At 53.1% G+C, this 18,908-nt stretch overlaps 7 protein-coding genes across 7 annotated transcripts; 3 read left to right on the plus strand and 4 right to left on the minus strand.

Moving 5' to 3' along the window:
* Positions 1 to 478: 478 nt before the first annotated feature.
* Positions 479 to 1,789, minus strand: J4E78_001168 (uncharacterized protein; the record flags this gene model as incomplete). The annotated part of the gene is made up of 1 exon (XM_049361829.1): positions 479 to 1,789. The coding sequence occupies one exon, from the start codon at positions 1,787 to 1,789 to the stop codon at positions 479 to 481; it is 1,311 nt and encodes a 436-aa protein (XP_049227112.1).
* Positions 1,790 to 2,888: 1,099 nt separating this feature from the next.
* J4E78_001169 (uncharacterized protein) lies at positions 2,889 to 4,548 on the plus strand (the record flags this gene model as incomplete). The annotated part of the gene is made up of 2 exons (XM_049361830.1): positions 2,889 to 3,108; positions 3,167 to 4,548. The coding sequence occupies 2 exons, from the start codon at positions 2,889 to 2,891 to the stop codon at positions 4,546 to 4,548; spliced, it is 1,602 nt and encodes a 533-aa protein (XP_049227113.1).
* Positions 4,549 to 4,685: 137 nt separating this feature from the next.
* On the plus strand, positions 4,686 to 6,483 carry J4E78_001170 (uncharacterized protein; the record flags this gene model as incomplete). Its single annotated transcript, XM_049361831.1, has 5 exons — positions 4,686 to 4,692; positions 4,813 to 4,909; positions 4,996 to 5,886; positions 5,943 to 6,391; positions 6,464 to 6,483. 5 exons carry the CDS (start codon positions 4,686 to 4,688, stop codon positions 6,481 to 6,483), a joined length of 1,464 nt encoding a protein of 487 aa, XP_049227114.1.
* Positions 6,484 to 6,672: 189 nt separating this feature from the next.
* Positions 6,673 to 7,505, minus strand: J4E78_001171 (uncharacterized protein; the record flags this gene model as incomplete). The annotated part of the gene is made up of 2 exons (XM_049361832.1): positions 6,673 to 7,218; positions 7,302 to 7,505. 2 exons carry the CDS (start codon positions 7,503 to 7,505, stop codon positions 6,673 to 6,675), a joined length of 750 nt encoding a protein of 249 aa, XP_049227115.1.
* An 862-nt stretch (positions 7,506 to 8,367) lies between these two features.
* GCH1 (GTP cyclohydrolase 1) lies at positions 8,368 to 9,396 on the minus strand (the record flags this gene model as incomplete). Its single annotated transcript, XM_049361833.1, has 2 exons — positions 8,368 to 8,670; positions 8,728 to 9,396. 2 exons carry the CDS (start codon positions 9,394 to 9,396, stop codon positions 8,368 to 8,370), a joined length of 972 nt encoding a protein of 323 aa, XP_049227116.1.
* Positions 9,397 to 12,365: 2,969 nt separating this feature from the next.
* Positions 12,366 to 14,734, plus strand: J4E78_001173 (uncharacterized protein; the record flags this gene model as incomplete). The annotated part of the gene is made up of 3 exons (XM_049361834.1): positions 12,366 to 12,374; positions 12,512 to 13,708; positions 13,757 to 14,734. 3 exons carry the CDS (start codon positions 12,366 to 12,368, stop codon positions 14,732 to 14,734), a joined length of 2,184 nt encoding a protein of 727 aa, XP_049227117.1.
* A 207-nt stretch (positions 14,735 to 14,941) lies between these two features.
* Positions 14,942 to 16,312, minus strand: J4E78_001174 (uncharacterized protein; the record flags this gene model as incomplete). The annotated part of the gene is made up of 3 exons (XM_049361835.1): positions 14,942 to 15,590; positions 15,645 to 16,237; positions 16,289 to 16,312. 3 exons carry the CDS (start codon positions 16,310 to 16,312, stop codon positions 14,942 to 14,944), a joined length of 1,266 nt encoding a protein of 421 aa, XP_049227118.1.
* Positions 16,313 to 18,908: the final 2,596 nt, after the last annotated feature.

Consider the following 18,908-nt stretch of genomic DNA (forward strand, 5'->3'; position numbering starts at 1 on the left):
CAGCATTTTCGTATCCGTGTACTGTAGCCGGTGGGTGCATGATGAGGTTGAGCCGGCATCGAGGGAATTGGGCATATCGGAGCTTCCAAGTACGTACCTTCTCCGCAAAACCACTCAAAGGCTACGCCGCACCTAGCTAGATTCAGGCCTGGGGTAAACGTGCGTTCTCGGTTGCCCAGGTTTACTTTTAAGCGTTGGGTTAGGATTGATGGGACCGATGTGCAATTGCGTCAACGGACGTGCTAGCGCGGTGCGAAATCTTCCCGAGAAACATTCCATGTTCCGATCTTGTTCTGTCAGCAGCAGTAAATGAGGAGCGTCAGTGCGCCAAGACAGAATGTGCGGGAATAAGGCCACTTGAGCCTCAAGTTCTTGTCCTAATGCTGGTGTTGTTGGAACTAATGTATTGGTATATGCCATGGCGACCCGCTTGAACGAAGACCAAGCCCCAGTCTGAGTCAAAAGCGCACTCTGTTCTTCAAAGCGCGAGCGCAAAATCCCACACTTGTACTTTTCGTGTGCCGAAAGGCCCACCTTGCCTAATGAAAAGACTCAAGACGTTGAATTTGTCAAGCCTCTCTTCGTCCACCAGTGGCTCACCAGCAGCGTTGGGTACCTCGGCCAACTTCTTCCAGTCATTGTATGCTCCGGCGGCTGTCGCGGCCCAAATTTGCACAGTCATCTTCGGTTGATCTGGTAGGATCGCGAAGACGTTGTCGCCTACGGCGGCGATTTTACCTCGATAGGCAAGATATGGGGGCGTTGACAGACCAGGCGTCTTGATGGCGGTCTTGGAAAATTTGCCTTCTGGAGTTCGGAGATAATGGTAGAATTGCGCCGTCCCTGTCGAATTGTCGCGCATGAGGGCATGGAATCGGCCTGTCTGGTCAGCGCACTGGGCTTCTTGGTTGATGATCTGGCTGTTTTGTGGGATTGTGTACACCTTGATCCCTGGTGTAGATGGCGTTATCGGCTTTGCTACAGTTTGACCATTGGTCTGCTTCCAACTCTTGCCATCATCCTCCGACAAGGCGAAGTAGAAGTCGTGGTTAGTCGAGGGAGTAGGTGTCTCCCTCACCGTCCACGAGACGAAGAGCTTTCCACCCTGGTTGCTGATGCCGTTGATGTATGCATTGTTGTCTTGACCTTGGAGGTATTTGCCGACCGCGCTCCACTGCCCAGATGTTGCAGAGTATCGATGTATGTACGAGTCACCGGCGCCAGACTGACCAATACGGAATTCCATCAGAAGATCGCCGTTGTCGAGGCGTTCAAACCGAGGGTATGTGAGCGGCGTCCATGGTCCGGTTGAGCCAGGCAGACTGTGTTGGACCGCTCCAAAGGCGCTGGCTGTCCACTGTTCGGGGATCGTTTTAGCGATGCCTGTGTTGCTCGCACGATAGTTGAGTGGTACATCGTGATGATCGAAGCTCAGATGAATCTTGCCGTCGCCGCTAATGCCCATGCTGATAGTGTTGTGTTCATCGAGAGTCGTTTGCACATAGTCTGTGAATGCAAAGTACTGCCAATCACCCAAAGAAGGGTTGATCTTGCGCCGACCGAGGTTGACATGATGTTTGCCGTATCCCGAAGCTGTCTTGTAGAATGCGACGTATTGGTAGTCGCCAAATGTGGTCAAGGCGTGTTGTTGGAAAGCAAGGCCATTGAGACGGACTGAACCCTCCACATCATTCGTGATGTTCCAGTTCTTGGTCGAAGTGATGGAGATCGCAGATGAAAGCGAAGAAAGCGTGACGCAGCACGCGAGTAACGAAGAGAAAAGTCTCATGATTCTTGGCTGAGCTCTAAAAGAAAGGCTATGCTCCAATTAAATACATGCCGGCTACCACATAATGAGAGCCAGCAATCAAAGACGCGGATGAAATCTTCTTAGTGTCCATTTCTGAACCGTGTGACCACTTCGTGTCCCCTGAATTCTGGCTGGTTGATGGTATCCAGACTTGGTCGCCTGTGGAAGGTAATTCTTGCGGGTTGCATGGACCTGCATCGGCATTTCGGGCTATTGTCCCATAATGCGGGGAAGCTGGGGAGATGGCATGGTGTCACACGGTGCCGGAACATGATTGAAGCGAAACACTCATCAGAGATATAGCACCGCAAACAGGGAAAAGAATGAACAGATGCCTTGCAGACTACATTACCTAGGTAGTGTCGGATTGAGAATTGAGATTACTCCAGCGCAAAGGAGACTTCCGGACCAGGAGGCAGGTATTCATCCTTTTCCCCAAACGTAGTGACAGTCTTTTTCAATACGATTGATGGGAAGCCTGAATCCAATTGGAGCCTCGGAGCCTTTTGTCGCGGCAGGGATGTTGGCTAAGCAGTCACCTGGTAGTTGGGTGCGCTGCACCGAGAATTGCAGTGACAGTTGTGTGTAACCAAAGTCCCAGAATGTATGCGAGATTCGAGCGAGGTAAAAGATTGTCTTCTTCTCACGCCTGCAGGTGCCACTGACGTGCGGCATGTTCCGCGACGCGTCCGATCGAATGCAAGCTCGTGTCGGAACCATTCCGAGCAGTCGGCACCCTTCGCGTGTCACACCTCTCCAGCCACCTTCCAAGCCCTCATCACCAACGCGAAGCCCATGAGAAGCACCACCATGCTCCATCAAGAGCCGCAGAAATGCCGTTCTTATGCGATAACGGCGCACTACACGCCTATCTCCGAGGAAAACGACACCAGAAACGGCAGGAGCAACTGCAGCCAAGGTCGATTCTTCTTGGCAAGGTACTCCAACCAGCGAAAAAGCGTCTTGACTGACGTAGCGCTATCATCCAAAGATGGGGGAGAGCCATACAAAAAGTAGTGGTAATGCACAAATCAGTGCCCTGCGCGCATTTGACAGCCTCAGCTGAGACCGAACGAAGATGCGTACAGCTTCAATTGCGCTCTTCGCAGCGTCTGCGCTTGCGCAGTCTCAATACGGCGAGAACCATGTCAATGTGAACCTTGACTCGCAGCTTGTGGAGCAGACGGCTTTCCCAGCGCCAGATGTGACCCTTCTGAGTCCCGCGTTCCTGCCAAACGCCTCGTTTGATCCGGGTTGGTCAGAGGGAACTGAAGGCGCGACATCGCAATACAAATTAGGTACGTGGACGATGAAGGGTGAACCCAATCATAGCTCTGGAAGCCTAACACTGGACAGAGGAGTTCATCAGCAAGCTTGCAGCGAAGAATCCTTCATGGATGACCTACGACGTAGCCGACTTCTTGAGCGAAGAAGGCAAGACGTTCCCGTACGCCTACCTCTCTACCTCCGCATCGAACGCATCCTCTAGCTACACCACCTCTGGTAAAGTGCGAGTATGGATTCAAGGATCAGTCCACGGGAACGAACCCGCTGGCGACGAAGCCACTCTGGCTCTTCTCGGTGCGATGGATGCCGACCCGACGTGGGCCGCCAGCTTCCTTGAGAAGATGGACATTATTGTCCTGCCGCGTTACAACCCAGACGGGAATGCCTACTTCCAGCGCACTTTGGCTACAAACTTCGACCCAAACCGCGACCACACCAAGCTTGCTCGGCAGCAGACCCGCGACATCAAGCAGTGGTTCAGCAGCTTTTCACCACACATCGCTATTGACATGCATGAGTATGGGGCTGGGACGCGATACTCTGGCAACTACAGCAACGCGGCCGATGGGATGTACAGCGCAGCCAAGAACCTCAACATCCATCCATCCATTCGCACGCTCGCCGAGACCGTCTTTGCGCCCGCAATCAACGCGTCTCTCCTCTCCCAAGGTCTGCGCGGAGAGCCATACGTGACGGCCTCGCGGACGAACCCGACTCCACGCTTGGATGAGGCGGGAACCGATGCAAAGATCGGCCGCAACGCCATGGGACTCACACAATGTGTTACGTTTCTCTTTGAGACGCGAGGTATCGGCATCGCAAGCCAGGAGTTCAAACGCCGAACCGTCGCTGGCTTGCAGATGATCCTCGGTGTGCTTGAGACTGCTCGAGATGAAGCTGCGGAAGTGAAGAAGACAATCGAGGGTGCTATTGCAGAGGTTGTCGAGAGCAAAGAGGAGATCGTCATCACAGACTTCACAACCTACTCGAACCGCACCTATACTATGGTTGATCGTCGGACCGGCGAGGTTGTTCAACTCCCAATCGAATTTTCCAGCACCACGCCCGCAACTGCCAACATGACTCGCGCTCGGCCCGAAGGGTACATAATCCCCCGCGCGTGGGCTGACCTTGCCGAGCGTCTCAGGGTGTCAGGACTGGAAATCGAAACTATGCCCGAGGTTTTCCATGGAGAGGTCGAAGCATACAACATTACCTCTTCTAGCCTCGGCTCGTCATACTATGAAGGCGCCATCTTGAACACTGTCACTACGGAAACACTCGTTCAAGATGTCACGCTGCCTGCTGGCAGCTTCCTCGTAAGCAGTGCACAAAAGAACGCAGGACTAGCTTTTGTCGCGCTAGAGCCTGAGAACATCGACTCATATGTCTCATTTGGCATTGTTCCTATGGAGGTCGGCGACGTCTATCCGGTCTTCCGTCAGATGTAGATGAGACGTGATCTTGTTCTTACCCGATATTATTAGTAGCCAGACGTACGGATCAATAAGATTTAGTGAGTTCCAGATCATCCATGGATTGCGGAAAGCGAAATGTCGCTCTGTGACGTTTGATCCCAGGGGTTCAGATGGCCCGTGCACTTGTCATATATGAAAACCCCATCTGATTTTACTCTGGTCTATCTTCCGATTTTTCTGAATGCGTCATGGCGTCATCCACACCAACGTACCAGCGCGCTGACTATCCGGAATCAGAATGCGTATTCTATGGTTCCGAGGCTGCGTTTGATGCAAAGAAGCTCACTGCTGGCGTTCGATGCGTCGAATTCGGTCCGCAGTTTTACGTGGAACGGTAAGAACACTAGATGTATTGTAAATGAGTATAGATACCCATCATGTTCACAGGAAACATATCCAAGCTTTGAAGCAGTATACCAGGTCGCTCGAGGTGCTGCAGATGGATTGCAGTGGCTGGGACTTAACCAACGCCGATGTCAAGGTTATTACATCGCGCAATCCGCAACTCAAAGAAGTCCTTTTACACAGGGCATTAGAAGTCACCGATAAAGGCATCGTTCATATTCTTAAGAACTGCCCTTCGATCTCCATAATAAAGGTCACCGGACCCGAAATCGCGACTGGACTTGTAACTGGAAAGTTCGCTGGGTTTCTCAACCAGCCGGCCATAGTCGAATCACGCACCAACCTCGAAGCCATTTATCTTTATGACCAGGGAACAGATGAGTCTCTGATCAAAGGTGTTTCCAAGAAATGGCGCAATCTCCTCATCTCCACCGGAATCACTATGGCATGCGGTGATGTATGGTCGTTCAATTGGCTTGGAGGCAAGTGTTTAAAAGAGGGGGAAGAAAGTACTCTTGAGGATATGGGATATCGGTTGCCAAAAGTAGATGAAGACTTTACAATCCATCCGTGGAGCCTCAGCTTTTCGCGCAAAGAGCCCCCGAGAGCCGTCCAGGCCGATGCTAACACGTCTGACATACCAGAAGGAGACGATTCCGACAAGAGTGAAGCGGGGAGTGACGATGATGAAGACGAATACGACGACGACAGCAGAGCCTGGGCATCAGACGACAGTGATGATACTCTAGGTTACGACCCTGAGGAGGAGACATACTTCCATGATGGTTACACCTGTCCGACGCGTCGGTCTGTGCCAGTGTACGAACCGTACCACGCCGCTGAAGTCCCATTCTCAAAGATGCGGTACTATCATTCGAAGGAACTCTGGGGAATGCAATGGCCTGAGGACGTTAAGCGTACTGGCATCCAAAGTATACAGTTCACCGATGATTTCTGCGTTACTGAGTAAGCTCTGCCAGATCTTCCGAACTGACACCCGATGTGCTAACAGTATCCTCTAGTAAGCATATTAAAGCTATTGCAACCGCCCCTCCCCAATTTCGCAAATCCCTGCGCACCATTGGTTGGGGCTACGCGCGCGTTTCCGACGCAGCTATTGCCAACCTCACGCGCGCCGTCCCACATCTCAAGGACATCGATTTCTACGACACGCACACCCTCACCGACAAGGCCATAATTTCCATCGTCAGAAACTGCCCCGGCATCGAGCGCATAGCTATAGCCGGTAGTGACAGGACGCCTGGAAAAGTTAAATGTCGCGGTCGTCTGGTAGATGTCATGGAGGATCTGACACTTGCCAAGAAACTGCGGCATCTGGAACTATGGAATCAAACGCTCTTCATCAGAGGCGTTGAGAGAATTTCAAAAGCGAGGCCGAAATTGGCGATCGTGGACGGTGTGACTGTGGGCGAAGATATGACGACCCGAATAGTTGCTGCACAGGCAAGTGGTAGGTATATGCATGTATATCTTGGTGGACATTTGGACTTTGATCTGGATTATATATGTAAACTTTATACAGTGGCAGATTATGAGTGGTAGACGGCTAGCTGGACCACCCCATCCAATGGAAAGACTGAACTCCTGTCAGAAGTGGATAACCTAGAAGTCTATAATGCCTTGAGACGTAGTCAAATGCGTTTACCAAACCGATGTAGGCTGCAGAGCACCTGTTCAATGTCTTCATCATATGAGGTAAGACTGAGATTTCGAAGTCTTCACAAGGTAAACTCAAACAAGCCACTCCTTCCACCACGTCACCGCCCTATCCTTGGCCTTGACCATAGCCTCCCTTTCTCCCGGAACTTCCTCGTCGCCCTTGGTAAAACAGCCATGGTGAGCATCTGGGAAATGTACCCACTCAACCGCTTGGTTCTTCTTCTCCAAAACCAGTTTCTTGAATGCGTACAATCTCATTTCCTCGGGGAACATACTATCATGTTCCGGCTGCAAGAACATGATTGGCACATCGACACCATCAAAATCCGCCTCGGTGAGCAAGGACGGATGAGCGCAGATGACACAATCGACCAACTTCTCAGTCGCGAGACGCAAGATGGCCCAGCCGCCCCAGCAGTAGCCCACTGCGCCAATCTTCTTGAAGCCATTGGCGCGGAGTTCTTTGGCGCATGCGAAGATTTCTGGTTCGCGGACCTCACGACTATTGCGCTTTTTGAAACCTTCGACATCCAGTTTGTCGAACTTGCCTGCTTTGAGCAGGCCTACATCGAGTACTTCGCCGCCGAAGAAGTCAGGAATATAGACTGTGACGTTTGCCTAGAGTGCGTAGCATTTTCGTCAGCACTACATCACGAGGACAGAAGATGAATATCATATTGCTAAGATGAGCGTGAACGAACCTCTTTAGCAAAATGGTCTGCTAGAAGACGGGTGTTTCCAAATCTCCAGCCCAAGGCATCATGGGCGATAATGACGGCTGCGTTAGGGTTTGAGCCGGTGACGTAGGTTGGGTTGTTCGCGATTGTCGCCTCGTGGCCGCTTGGTGTACCGTTCCAGTCGAACGATTTGAGGCAGCACGGTTCGAAACCTCTTGGTGATGTCATGGTGTATGCTAGTTGTGTATTGAACGCTGACGGAGAAGAGGGGAAACGTGCGACGAGACTGAAGTTGCTTGACTTGGCGGGCTAGAGTTGATTCGCCCTTCATGTTTCCTCTTATATTCTGTCCATGCCTAAGGCGTCCCGTCAATCTGAGACTTCCTGGGCACGTCAACCTACGAAAAGGATGAACACCCTGGAACCTACGTTGACGTAAGGTTACCCACTTCGTATGTTTCTATCTCAATGTAGTCTGCAGACCTGTTCAGCTTTGCCCTGTACGAGGTGTGGGTATGCATTTCCAATGTCAACATCGCTAAGATGATGGACTTATCGCCAGGATGAGGACGGAGTTATCGCTGGCTGGGCGCGAAGCAACCTCGGCGGTATTCCGGAGCGGAAGGTGATCTCGCTGCGATGCCGATACTGTGATAACGGACGAACATCAAGGCGCGCGACAAGCGGTTTGATTAGTTATCGAGGTCACGGAAGCTCGCGGTGTTCGGAGTTAAGCATGTCGATTTACCGACGATGGATTGAACGGCAGTGACTATTCTCGTTGCTGTAGGAGTACAGATGCATGTTATATCAAGAATGGAACGCGGGGGTCGTTTGCGTACATCGACGCAGAGAGTCGTACGTCATGAATGTGAGAAAGAGTTAAGGAAACGCCTGTTGAAAGGCCTATGCGTCTAGTGATGCACCACAATAGCCCGCCCACCTAATGAGAGTGATGAACTTCTCATCCAAACGCCGATCCCATATAACGCCAATGCAGAGAGTCGTGCAAAGATAGCACATGATGCGACGAGTCAGGCCGCCTGGCACCCCAACTAGATGCCGAAGCTTTTCTGACCCAGTACCATTTCTACCGCCTGTTGATGAGATTCAGGAATTCCTGGCGGGTCTTGTCTCTTGATCGCATGCATCCGAGCATGCAGCTTGTAGTTGTTGTAGCGCCTGTCTTCTGCACGCCGCGCATGACCATGCACAAGTGACTTGATTCGACTACCACAGCGACACCTTGTGGCTGTAGCATCTCGGAAAGGGCGAGCGCAACTTGTTTGGTGAGGCGCTCTTGGACCTGTAAGCGGCGAGCAAACATTTCAGCGATGCGAGCGAGTTTGGAGAGGCCGATGACGCGACGGTTTGGAATGTAGCCGATGTGCATCTACAGAGCGGTCAGTAAACATTCCTTAGGGCAGGTACAACAGGACAAAGGTCTTACCTTGCCCATAAAAGGGACCAGATGGTGCTCGCAGAGGGAGAAGATCTCGATATCTCTCACAATGACGAGCTCATCGTGGTCCTCGTGGAAGACAGCACCGTTGACGATGTCGCGCAAGTTCTCTTCATAGCCCTTGGTGAAGAAGAGCAAGGCCTTAGCATAGCGCTCTGGTGTGTCCAATAGTCCCTCGCGGTCTGGATCTTCGCCCAGACACTCAAGCATCGTTCGGACAGCACCAGACAGCTTCTTCAGATTGGCTTCCTTCTCCTCCTCGGTCGCCTCCTTCCTCTCCCGCGTACCCTTGCTGGGCCAGCTAAGCCCATCGAAGTCGATGGTGGGATGCTGTGTGTATGGGCTATGGGCGCGGCTGGTCGCAAGTGGTGTTTGGGCAACGGCGCCCTCGTAAGGGTCTTCGGCGTCTACCTGGCCGTTCGCCATGACATGTCGGTTGTCAGTGTGCATGTTCGCGACCGAAGCCTTCGTGGGGAAATAGCTAGTCGGCCCGTCAAAGTTTACTGGCTGGCGCCCTCGGTTGGAAGTCTCTATAGCATGGAAGAGGTGCTCGCGCTCTTTCCTGTCGCGCGCCTCGGTGGTGAGCCTGAGGGGTGATCCGCCGTTCATCATGTGGGAGGGAACCGCGGACTTGGGTTTGGGGGTGTCGGCGTCCATAATCGCGGGGAATTCGTCGGGACTTTTTTAGTGGGGAAGGGACTTTTCAGACTGAGGAAGCAGCAAACTAGAGATGAGAGAATGACACAATGCCCAGGGAAACATGTTTGGCCTGGCGCATGCTTTCCGCAGGAGGATCGTTCGGAGCCCGGTCAGTATGACTACAAGGGAATAACTTATTCCTGCGCCGTCGAATGCGGATTAGCGTTCCAACCTAGCGATGACGCCACACCTCGTCGCGCTCTGACCAGGTGGACACGTGACAAGCGGGCTGCCGAGCAGGAGGAGAGCTGCGACACTACCACGACCCTTCGCTACCCGACGCTTCATCATCAACACACGCCGCCCCGACCACGCATGGCATCGACCATACCACCAGCGCTCGGCTCGACATTCACGATTTCTAGCGATGATGCGAACGGGTGACAGACCGCCATGACGGGGCCCGAGGGCTTTCCTTCGGTCCCCGCAGCTTCACCTGAGCAGAACAGCAAACGGCGCTTCCGCTTCAGCGCCGCCCATCTCCCTGCTCGACCCACTGCGCATATCATAGCGTGGCATTACATGATGATGCGATGTGCATCGAGGGAGGATTGGTCATCTACTGGCGATGACAGAGAAGGGCAAAGGGTCACCAAGTTACCACGGCCTTGCTTGGGCGTCGTTCTACCGCCCTCGCGCAATCGCGTACTAACCACGCATCGTGCACTATTCTTAACATATACTGTGGCTACCCTGCGTTGGGCAAAGGCAGTGTCTCCTCTACTTATCGTTACAACTCCCAGTTCCCAGCCCCGGCCAGGGCTACAATCGCCATACGACTGCCGCTCAATTGCAACATGCTCCGGGCGCTGTCGAGAGTATGACCAGATTCATATGGCTGCTCGTCTTTGGTGACCGTTCCAGGACGGCAAGTGAGCCTGGCTCACATATTGTGGCTCTTCTGTCTGGCGCCGTGCCATACCTTGCATCCAGGTCTGGTAGCTCTAGGCTATCGGGTGCATCAACCGCGCCCCCAGCATGGGAACTACACCATCTTTCCTCCCTTGCGGAGCGCGAGCTTTCGCATGCCGATCGTGGTAACGTGAGAAGCCCAACGTCAAGATGATCGCGGCGAGCTCAACATAACTACAAAAGGATCGCATCACCTTTCTGGATCGGCCCAACCCCCGATAACGGGATATCTCGACTTATTGGTGTTTGAAAATATCGCCGTGCCCGAGTTGCCATGGCCTGATATTGAGGATTACTTCTCTACAGCTTCGGTCGTCAGGGGTTGTCTTTAGTAGGGTGGCGGGGTCTTGCTTCGCATGCGTTATGTAGATGTCGTGAAGCCATATGGCACACCTGGTGGACTGCAACATGATCTCCAAAATCTGAAGATGCGGAAGGGACAAGCCAAGATGAAATCTGGGAGCAGGCTGGAGTCTTGGGCGCCAGGGAGGGGTTTCCATGCACACTCGATGAGGGCGACTTGTCACGGGGCTTGGCGTTGTCGATAGCGGCAGGCGAAAGACCGACGAGCGAGAAGGCGCTGCATGCGCAGCGTCTGCGGCCACGACAGCAACATCGAAAAGCGCATCAACGGTAGCGCATTGGGGAGTGTGTTACAGTCGCAGCCGATTCTCTTGTTGTTTCTCGCTTTCATTACTACTGCTTCGTAAGGCTGAGAGCAGGTGCCGGACTTTCTTGTTGTTCGGTTAGGCCGTGGCACTTTGACCCGCGGACCTCTTGATGCTGCAACCTTGCGCCTTCTGATGCCCTTCCTGCCTCTATGGCTGCCCTGCGACGGGCTCAGGATATAGACCAGTGGAGACCAGAGGACTCGTCTAGTAGGGACAGAGAGCGATCTAGGGACCGGTCACGGGAGAGGAACAACGAGGGCAGAACATCGTCACCAGTGCCACGAGCTGCCAGAGATTCTCCCAGACACCGCGCACACGACACCCACACGCATTCATCGGCCAGGCACGCACGGGGACGTTCACGCGAAAGAAGTTTGAGCAGAGAGCGCGCGCGTCGGCGCAGTCGCAGCATCTCTGGGGAGGACCGCCATCGAGCTTCGAAGAGGGAAGCCAGCGCAGACAGGGTTGCCCACTCGCATCGGCATCACCACCACCATCGCGACACAACTCCATCGTCGAAACGCCACCACCCGCGCTCTCCATCTCCACGAGGCTCGTCCAAGCGCGTGAAACGGCAGGGCAGTCGCAGCCCAATACGCTCGGCATCGAGGCCACGACGTGCACTTTCGCCGGACCGGCCTGCTACGAGGGCATACTCCCCACGAGCTCAGCGTTCCGACCGCGATCGACCGCCTCGACGAACCACGCCCGACACGTATTTCCCGTCCACCTCGACTCGCCGCCGCTCGCCCTCTGCTGATACACACTACAGGCCGGTGGCTCATCGTGCACGGAAAAGATCAGTTTCACTCGACAGGAGATCTAGGCGTGGAACACCGCCTCGGAGACTGTCGCCTAGGAGAGCTGATCGAAGACCTATTTCACCCTTCGACAACCGCGGTGAACGGTCCTACAAGCCCTATCATATACGCGACAGGGCAAGGAGTCGCAGTCGAGATTCCAGACGTGCTCGATCTTCCTCTCGTCCGCCCCGGAGGCGATCTCCAGGCCCAGTTCGCAGAAATTCGCCGCCCCATACCCACCGAGCCAGACTATCACCGCGCAGAAGTCGTTCGCCCCGCCCGCCCATTCGACGCCGTCCATCCCGCTCGCCCTCTCTTACATCGAGGCCGCGTCAACGCCTGGATAAAGGAACAGACAGGGTCGCCTCACGTCGAGGCTCGCCCGCGCCGGGATCAGGTTACAACTCTGACACGTCCAAAAGTCGGGAAGACCACGGCAAGATGAGGGGAGCGTATCACTACCAGGGACGTGGTGGCTTCCAGCAATCGCCACCGTACCCTACCCAAAATCAATATTCCCCTCAAAATCAATCGCCATATCATGGCGGCGGTCGAGGCGGTTGGAACGGTCCACCGTATCCTAATCAAGGGTTAGTTTCCATCCCGTCGGCCTTCGGTCATCCACATGCTGACATCATCAGGTCTCCCACACATGGCTATACCCCAAATCAATCTCCTTACCATCAGAACCAATCTCCAGGTTACTACCCAAACCAACCGTACCCACAACCTGGCTTCCAGAACAGCCCCCATCGCGGAGCACATGGCGGCTACCGCGGCAACAACTTCAACGGCCCCGACCGCCGAATGTCAGGTCCTGGCGCAAACGCTCCGTTTGGCGGTCCAGGCGGACGAGGGCGTGGCGCGCCTACCCAATTCTCCAACTTGTCATGGACGCCAGCGTCGGGCACTCGAGGCGGCCGCCCAGCCACTGAAGCGCCACGCCCACAGCCCGCTGTCGCGTCGCAAGTACCTGCCGACTCTGCATCTGTGGATGCTGATGACAACCCCTTTCGCCCATCCAAAGATCTGCGTGTAGAAGACGAGGGTTCCAAAGAGGACAAGAGGATGGCACCTTCAAAGGCACCGACAGCACCCAAGTCAGGATTTGGTTTTTCGTTGAAGACCAAGAATCCAGTGCCACCAGCGAGCAAAGCAAAGCCTGGAGTGGAAGAGCCTGAGAAGCCTGCGCCTGCTTCCAAAGAGTCTCTTCTTGACCCCAAAGCAAAGGCGGCAGCGGCAGCGGCAGCAGCACGTGAAGCTTCCCCACGTCACTCAGAAGCACGAAGCGATCGAGATCGGGACGTGAGGGACAGAGGTTACGACAGTGGCCGCGACCGAGACAACAGGGAACGAGACCGTCGATATGACAACTACTACGATCGAAAACCTGCCTATCGAGACCCTCGCGATAGAGACACCCGAGATCTACGAGACACGCGTGAGCCCTACTATCGCGGCAAAGAGCGAGATTTCCGAGACCCACGAGACAGAGATATGCGAGATCCGAGAGATGCACGAGACCCGCGCGATATCCGTGACCGCGATCCCAGAGATATGCGCGATCCGAGAGATCGTAGAGAACCATACCCACCCCGACGACCTGACGATAGACGATTCGACCCACGGCCTGACACACGACCAGCGCGAAAGTCACCACCCCCTCAGATACCCAAGACCAAGATCGTTATGAGGAAGCGCATGAAACCTCGGCCTACGCTGGTCCCTGAACATGCAGCTTCAGAGTCTGTATACTACCGGAAGCCCGGTAACGAATCGGTGGTTGGATCCGGCACCTACGGAAAGGTCTTCAAGGGAGTCCATGTCTATACGAAGGATATGGTAGCTCTCAAGAAGATTCGTATGGAGGGCGAACGCGATGGCGTAAGAACACCCAGTGCTAGGCAGTGACATAACGCTAACAACTACCAGTTCCCCGTTACGGCCATCCGTGAGGTCAAACTTCTGCAATCTCTTAATCACGCCAACATCGTTAATCTCCGAGAAGTCATGGTTGAGAAGAACGACTGCTACATGGTCTTCGAATACCTTTCCCACGATCTTACCGGTCTCTTGAACCACCCGACCTTCAAGCTCGAACAAGCACACAAGAAGGACCTGGCCAAACAGCTCTTTGAAGGCCTGGATTACCTCCACCGCCGCGGCGTTTTACATCGAGACATTAAGGCTGCGAACATCCTTGTATCCAATACCGGACAATTGAAACTGGCAGACTTCGGTCTTGCACGTTTCTACGCGAAAAGCAGTAAGCTCGACTACACCAACCGGGTCATTACCATCTGGTACCGATCACCGGAGCTGTTGCTGGGAGAAACACAGTATGGGCCAGCAGTCGACATCTGGTCGGCTGCCTGTGTACTGGTCGAGATCTTTACCCGGCACGCTATCTTCCCTGGCGATGGCGGCGAGATCAATCAGCTGGACAAGATTTACAACATACTCGGCACGCCCACTGTGCAGGACTGGCCTGGCATTGTCGACATGCAGTGGTTTGAACTGCTACGGCCAACCGAACGAAAACAGTCGACTTTTGAGGAGAAGTACAAGGACCGCGTTAGTCCTATGGCCTTTGAGCTTCTCCAGGCAATGTTCCTGTTCGATCCCAATGCGCGACCCACCGCCGCCGACGTGCTCGAGCATCCTTTCTTCACGAGCGAAGCCCCGCCACCGAAACGTGCCGACGCGCTGAAGGAGCTGGAGGGTGACTGGCACGAGTTCGAGAGCAAGGCTCTTCGGAAGGAGAAGGAGAAACAAGACAAGGAGGCGAGGCGTGTTGCGCGGGAGGAGAAGGATACTGCAAGGAAGGACGAGGGTAAAAGACGCGCCGAGGCAAATGCTGGCGAAGAAAGGGACGCGAAGCGAGCGAAGAGCGGTGATGTTACGGCGTAGAATGCTGGAACTTCCCAACCGAAGCCGCGACGGCGCAGCTAATTAGATGGCATAATATTTGTATGGATAGAGGTATATTCGATCTTCGCGCGACTTTTGGAATGCAACTACATGTATATCCACACCACTTCTTGACAACTAAGATATCTGTTTTCATCTGGGAAGTCAGTCTACCGACATTCTGATATGATATCGAATGGCATCTTTCTAGTACATCGGCAGGTACTTTACACCCTGCTCCATACACTCTCTCTTATACTGCACCATTTCGTCGGCCTTCATGTCGTCATCTTCTATCTCACGGCCATCAGCCAGATCCTCAGTGCTTGCCTCATTCCAGAAATCCATAGCATCTATTCTCTTCCCACGCTTCCAGCCGTATGTCAACCCTCCGTTCGAGATAGCTTGCACTGTCTGTACTTCCTGACTCTGCCAATCCCAAGTGCGCAAGCAACCCAAGATGTGTAATTTCGGTCTTATCTTTGAGAGTAACTTGGCGCCCTTGCGATCGAATACAGCATTCGAAATGTGCAAGTATCGTAGCCTCCTGGCATTTTTCTCGTCTCGAAACGCTTGAAGAAGCTCAGGACTACGAAGAGTGATTCGGCTAGTTCTCGCTGGATCGCCATCCCTAGACCATTCGATAGAAATCTTGCGAATGTTCGGACAATGGTTGATGACATGGGCTAGACCTTTGTCGGAAATAAAGGATGGGTTCAAAAGTGAAAGCTCTTCGAGTTTAGGGTTGAATCTGGCCAATGCTGAGACGCCTGAATCGAATAGAGATTTGGCGTTGAAGACAAACATCGTCAACACAGATCCACCCAAGAGTACGGCGAGGTCCCTCATGTGACATCTGCAACTAGTGTTACTCAAACGGGGTTTAATAGAGAGCGGTCTGACAACTTACTCTGTCGCCTCGAAATTGGGCCCGAATAACACACTTTGCTTCTTGATACTGGGCCGCTTCTCACACCAATAGTAAGCCCAGCACACCTCGTCTACAAACCCAATTTTATTCTCGGATGGATAATCTCTCGGCCTGTACTTCACCCAAACATTTTGCGCGAGATTTGGACTGAGTGGAGCTCTTGGGGGTCCTTCGTCATCGGAAGAGTCCTCCTCATCAATGAGCGATGCGACGCCAGCACTGCTTTCGCTGTCGTATGCCTCATCAACATCCGATAAAATTGGTTCATCCTGGACGGGCTGAGGTGCCAACGCGGGCAGCACTGGGGGATTAATTTCGTGGTTATCATTGTTGCCGCTGTCGTGTATTTCTGCAGCCAGAATCTCGGGTACCGGGGCGCCTGCTTCATTCTCCTCTGGGTGCCTGTCCTCGCCGCTTACTCTTTCGGCTTCTGCTTCGTAGGCATGATCTTCTATCGGTGCTTCAATTCTAGGTTGTTTGTATGGCTGATGAGGATCAAATGATTCGGGAAACGAATTCTTCCGCTTCAAGGTTGCGTGGCCTGGAAGATTTTGCTGTACTTGGTACGGAGCCTGCATATGGGTCAGCAAACGCTTTTGGAATGGCATCTCAGTTTGACATACCGCTGAGTAGTAAGATTCTGGCATGTGATACGGTACAGGCACAGGATATGGAACTGGGACATATTGCGGGACCGCCACTTGCTGGTTAGAGAGCAGCGTCCATATCGGAGGTAGTGGTAGGACTGGTAGGACCCGTAGAGACTGTGGAGTGTATGGGCTCTCGGGGCCAAGGTGCATCTGCGGATGCATGGTGTGCGGTGGCGGATCCATTCTCGGTTTGCGAAAGTTGGATTCAAGGAAACGAGAGCAGAAGTGCGCACTGCTAGCCTACATATTCGGCTCTCGTGTCAAAAATGCTGCCGCAACCTTGTGGTGTTCCTGAGGTTTACAATGTGTTCCAGATTTCGATGAGCGATCATGCGACCAGGGTCAGCTTTGACGGCTGCAGAGCCACCACTTTCCCTCCGCATCGAAGATAGCTAGGTATCAGCTAAGTTCACGGTACGTGTAATCGTCCCTTGCAATTGCAACAACGATGTCAGTTATCAGTGTAAACGATCCATAGATTATAGAACAATTATTGTGGCGTCATAAGCTCTACTTGGGCATGTCCAGCGATTTCGGTGTCTAGATAGCGACCAGGCTGAAACACGTCGCGGACGATCCGACTCGTGCATGCTGGCGCAGCACGCCCAGCATGAAAACCCGGTAACTCAATTTCTTTTATCACGCAAATCATGAACGCAACGGATGTTAGTTGCAATATTTGTCGCGACAACACCTCTTAGGTTCGTGACATCCAATGTGCGTGGCTTCGCCGAATACAACAACAGCATACAATGTACACCTAGCGCTATACATGGATCTCTACGCAATCCCAGACCGGCTTCCTTGGATCGCCAACGTCGTTCCTACGGTATGACTTAAGGCCACTTATCCAAGAATAGTAGTACGGCTTCCTCTTGAACAACTGGAAAGTGTTTCACTGATTCAGCTGATTCAACGCGTGTTCAGCGTCGCATGCTGGGCCGAACCAGTGTTCATCCATCGATGATCTTTCAATGCGAAATATTGGGATCGTGAGGCTGAGTGCATACGCAATAGCAGGCGGATAACTCGGGCTTTCGTCCAACCGTGAGAGCAAAGGCATAAATGAACGGGGCCAACGGTTTTCCTGGTTCAAAAGCGTGCGTTCGAGAATCCAGACTCGACAGACGAGTGGATTTGGACGTTCGAATTCGCGCGCTATGCGGATGCGACGGAGGTTGGAGGATCGCTTCAACAGGTGAAGTATCGAAGTGTTGGTGAGCAAACGTGCATTGTACAGGACTATGTCTTTGAGTGCACGAAATCCGCGAGTGATGGCGAGAATGCCGCGGTCGGTGAGCATGCTGGTATTATCACAGCGTATCACGAAGACGCTGCTGATCATCTTGTCGTCCACGGAAGCTGTCGCCGCGATATACGAATGACTTCACTAAATTTGAAAAGGCAATTAGTACTGCTTCACTCACGAGGACTTGGGCATTTGAATACATACTCGGTAACAGGAAAGTCAGGTCCAAAGTGCAATAGTTCAATGCCTTGACCACATCCAGTCTCACACCATGAATCTTTCCAGTCTGCTTCACTCCAAAAATGTAACGTTCTCAAATCTTGATATCCCCGGTGGTGTGACACTTCATTCCCGCTTCCGCTATCGTAGCCTTCATCTCCTCCCGAGATAGAAGCTACATTTTCGCTAGCACTGGGTGCATCGTCAAATGCCGCGGTTGTTGTCTCGGTTCGGCCCTCATGAGCTTCATGGGAATACCTTCTAGATTCTTGATCGACAATCGCTGCTGCATGTGGCGCGTTGTTTACAGGCAGGGGCGCAAAGCCCGGGTAAACCACAGGAGCTGCAGTCCTGTTAATCTTGTGCAGAGCTGGATCGGACAGTACTGGACCCGCCCTATTTCGTTTCAGCACCGGATTTTCTTCCAAGAACATAGCATCCTCGTTGGAACCGACCCCATAGACTTCTTCGCTGCGTACTCGTTCGGCAGTCGCTGCATACTCATCGATTCTGGGCAACTTTGGTCCGGTAGCACCTGGGTACTCTGCGTCTTCGCATTTCCGTTTTAATGTGTTCGTATCTGCTGCATGGCCATGGTGCTGTGCTGGTTCTTGCGGCGCTTGAGGTTGCTTGGGAACATCGCGAGCTAGTGGGTGTGGATAGCAGACTCCGGAGTTCCAGTTGTACACTCCAAATCCAGGAATGTTTAGGGAGCAAGCAATATAGTAACCGTTGGGAGCGTGAAAAGTGTCCGGGGTACTACAAGGGTGTGGCTCGCCATTGCAGCACAAGGCATGGGCGGTTTGTAGTTCACCACAGACGGGATGAAGCGTGTATTAGGCCACAAGACAATCTCGAGGACTCGAAAGATGAAGAGGGGGATGAATCAAGTGTTCTTCCTCAGGAAGGCGTGGTATAGACCTTTGCCAGTGGAGCTGCAGGTGAGAGTTTTGGGTGCTCATATCGCGTTGTGGGTAGCGGGAGAAAAGATGATGGAACGAGGTATGAGAGCGTGATTATGGATGATTTAAACTCCCTTGGTGTAGAGGTCGCTTGATCTTTCAGTCGCTCCCTGAGTTCGACAAGTGTCTCAAAAGCAAGCCTTGGAATGCGTCTGGCCTTCGA

The sequence above is a fragment of the Alternaria triticimaculans genome (genome assembly GCF_023758025.1).
Source record: "Alternaria triticimaculans strain BMP 0046 chromosome Unknown scaffold_1, whole genome shotgun sequence".
In the NCBI taxonomy this organism is placed as follows: Eukaryota; Fungi; Ascomycota; class Dothideomycetes; order Pleosporales; family Pleosporaceae; genus Alternaria; species Alternaria triticimaculans.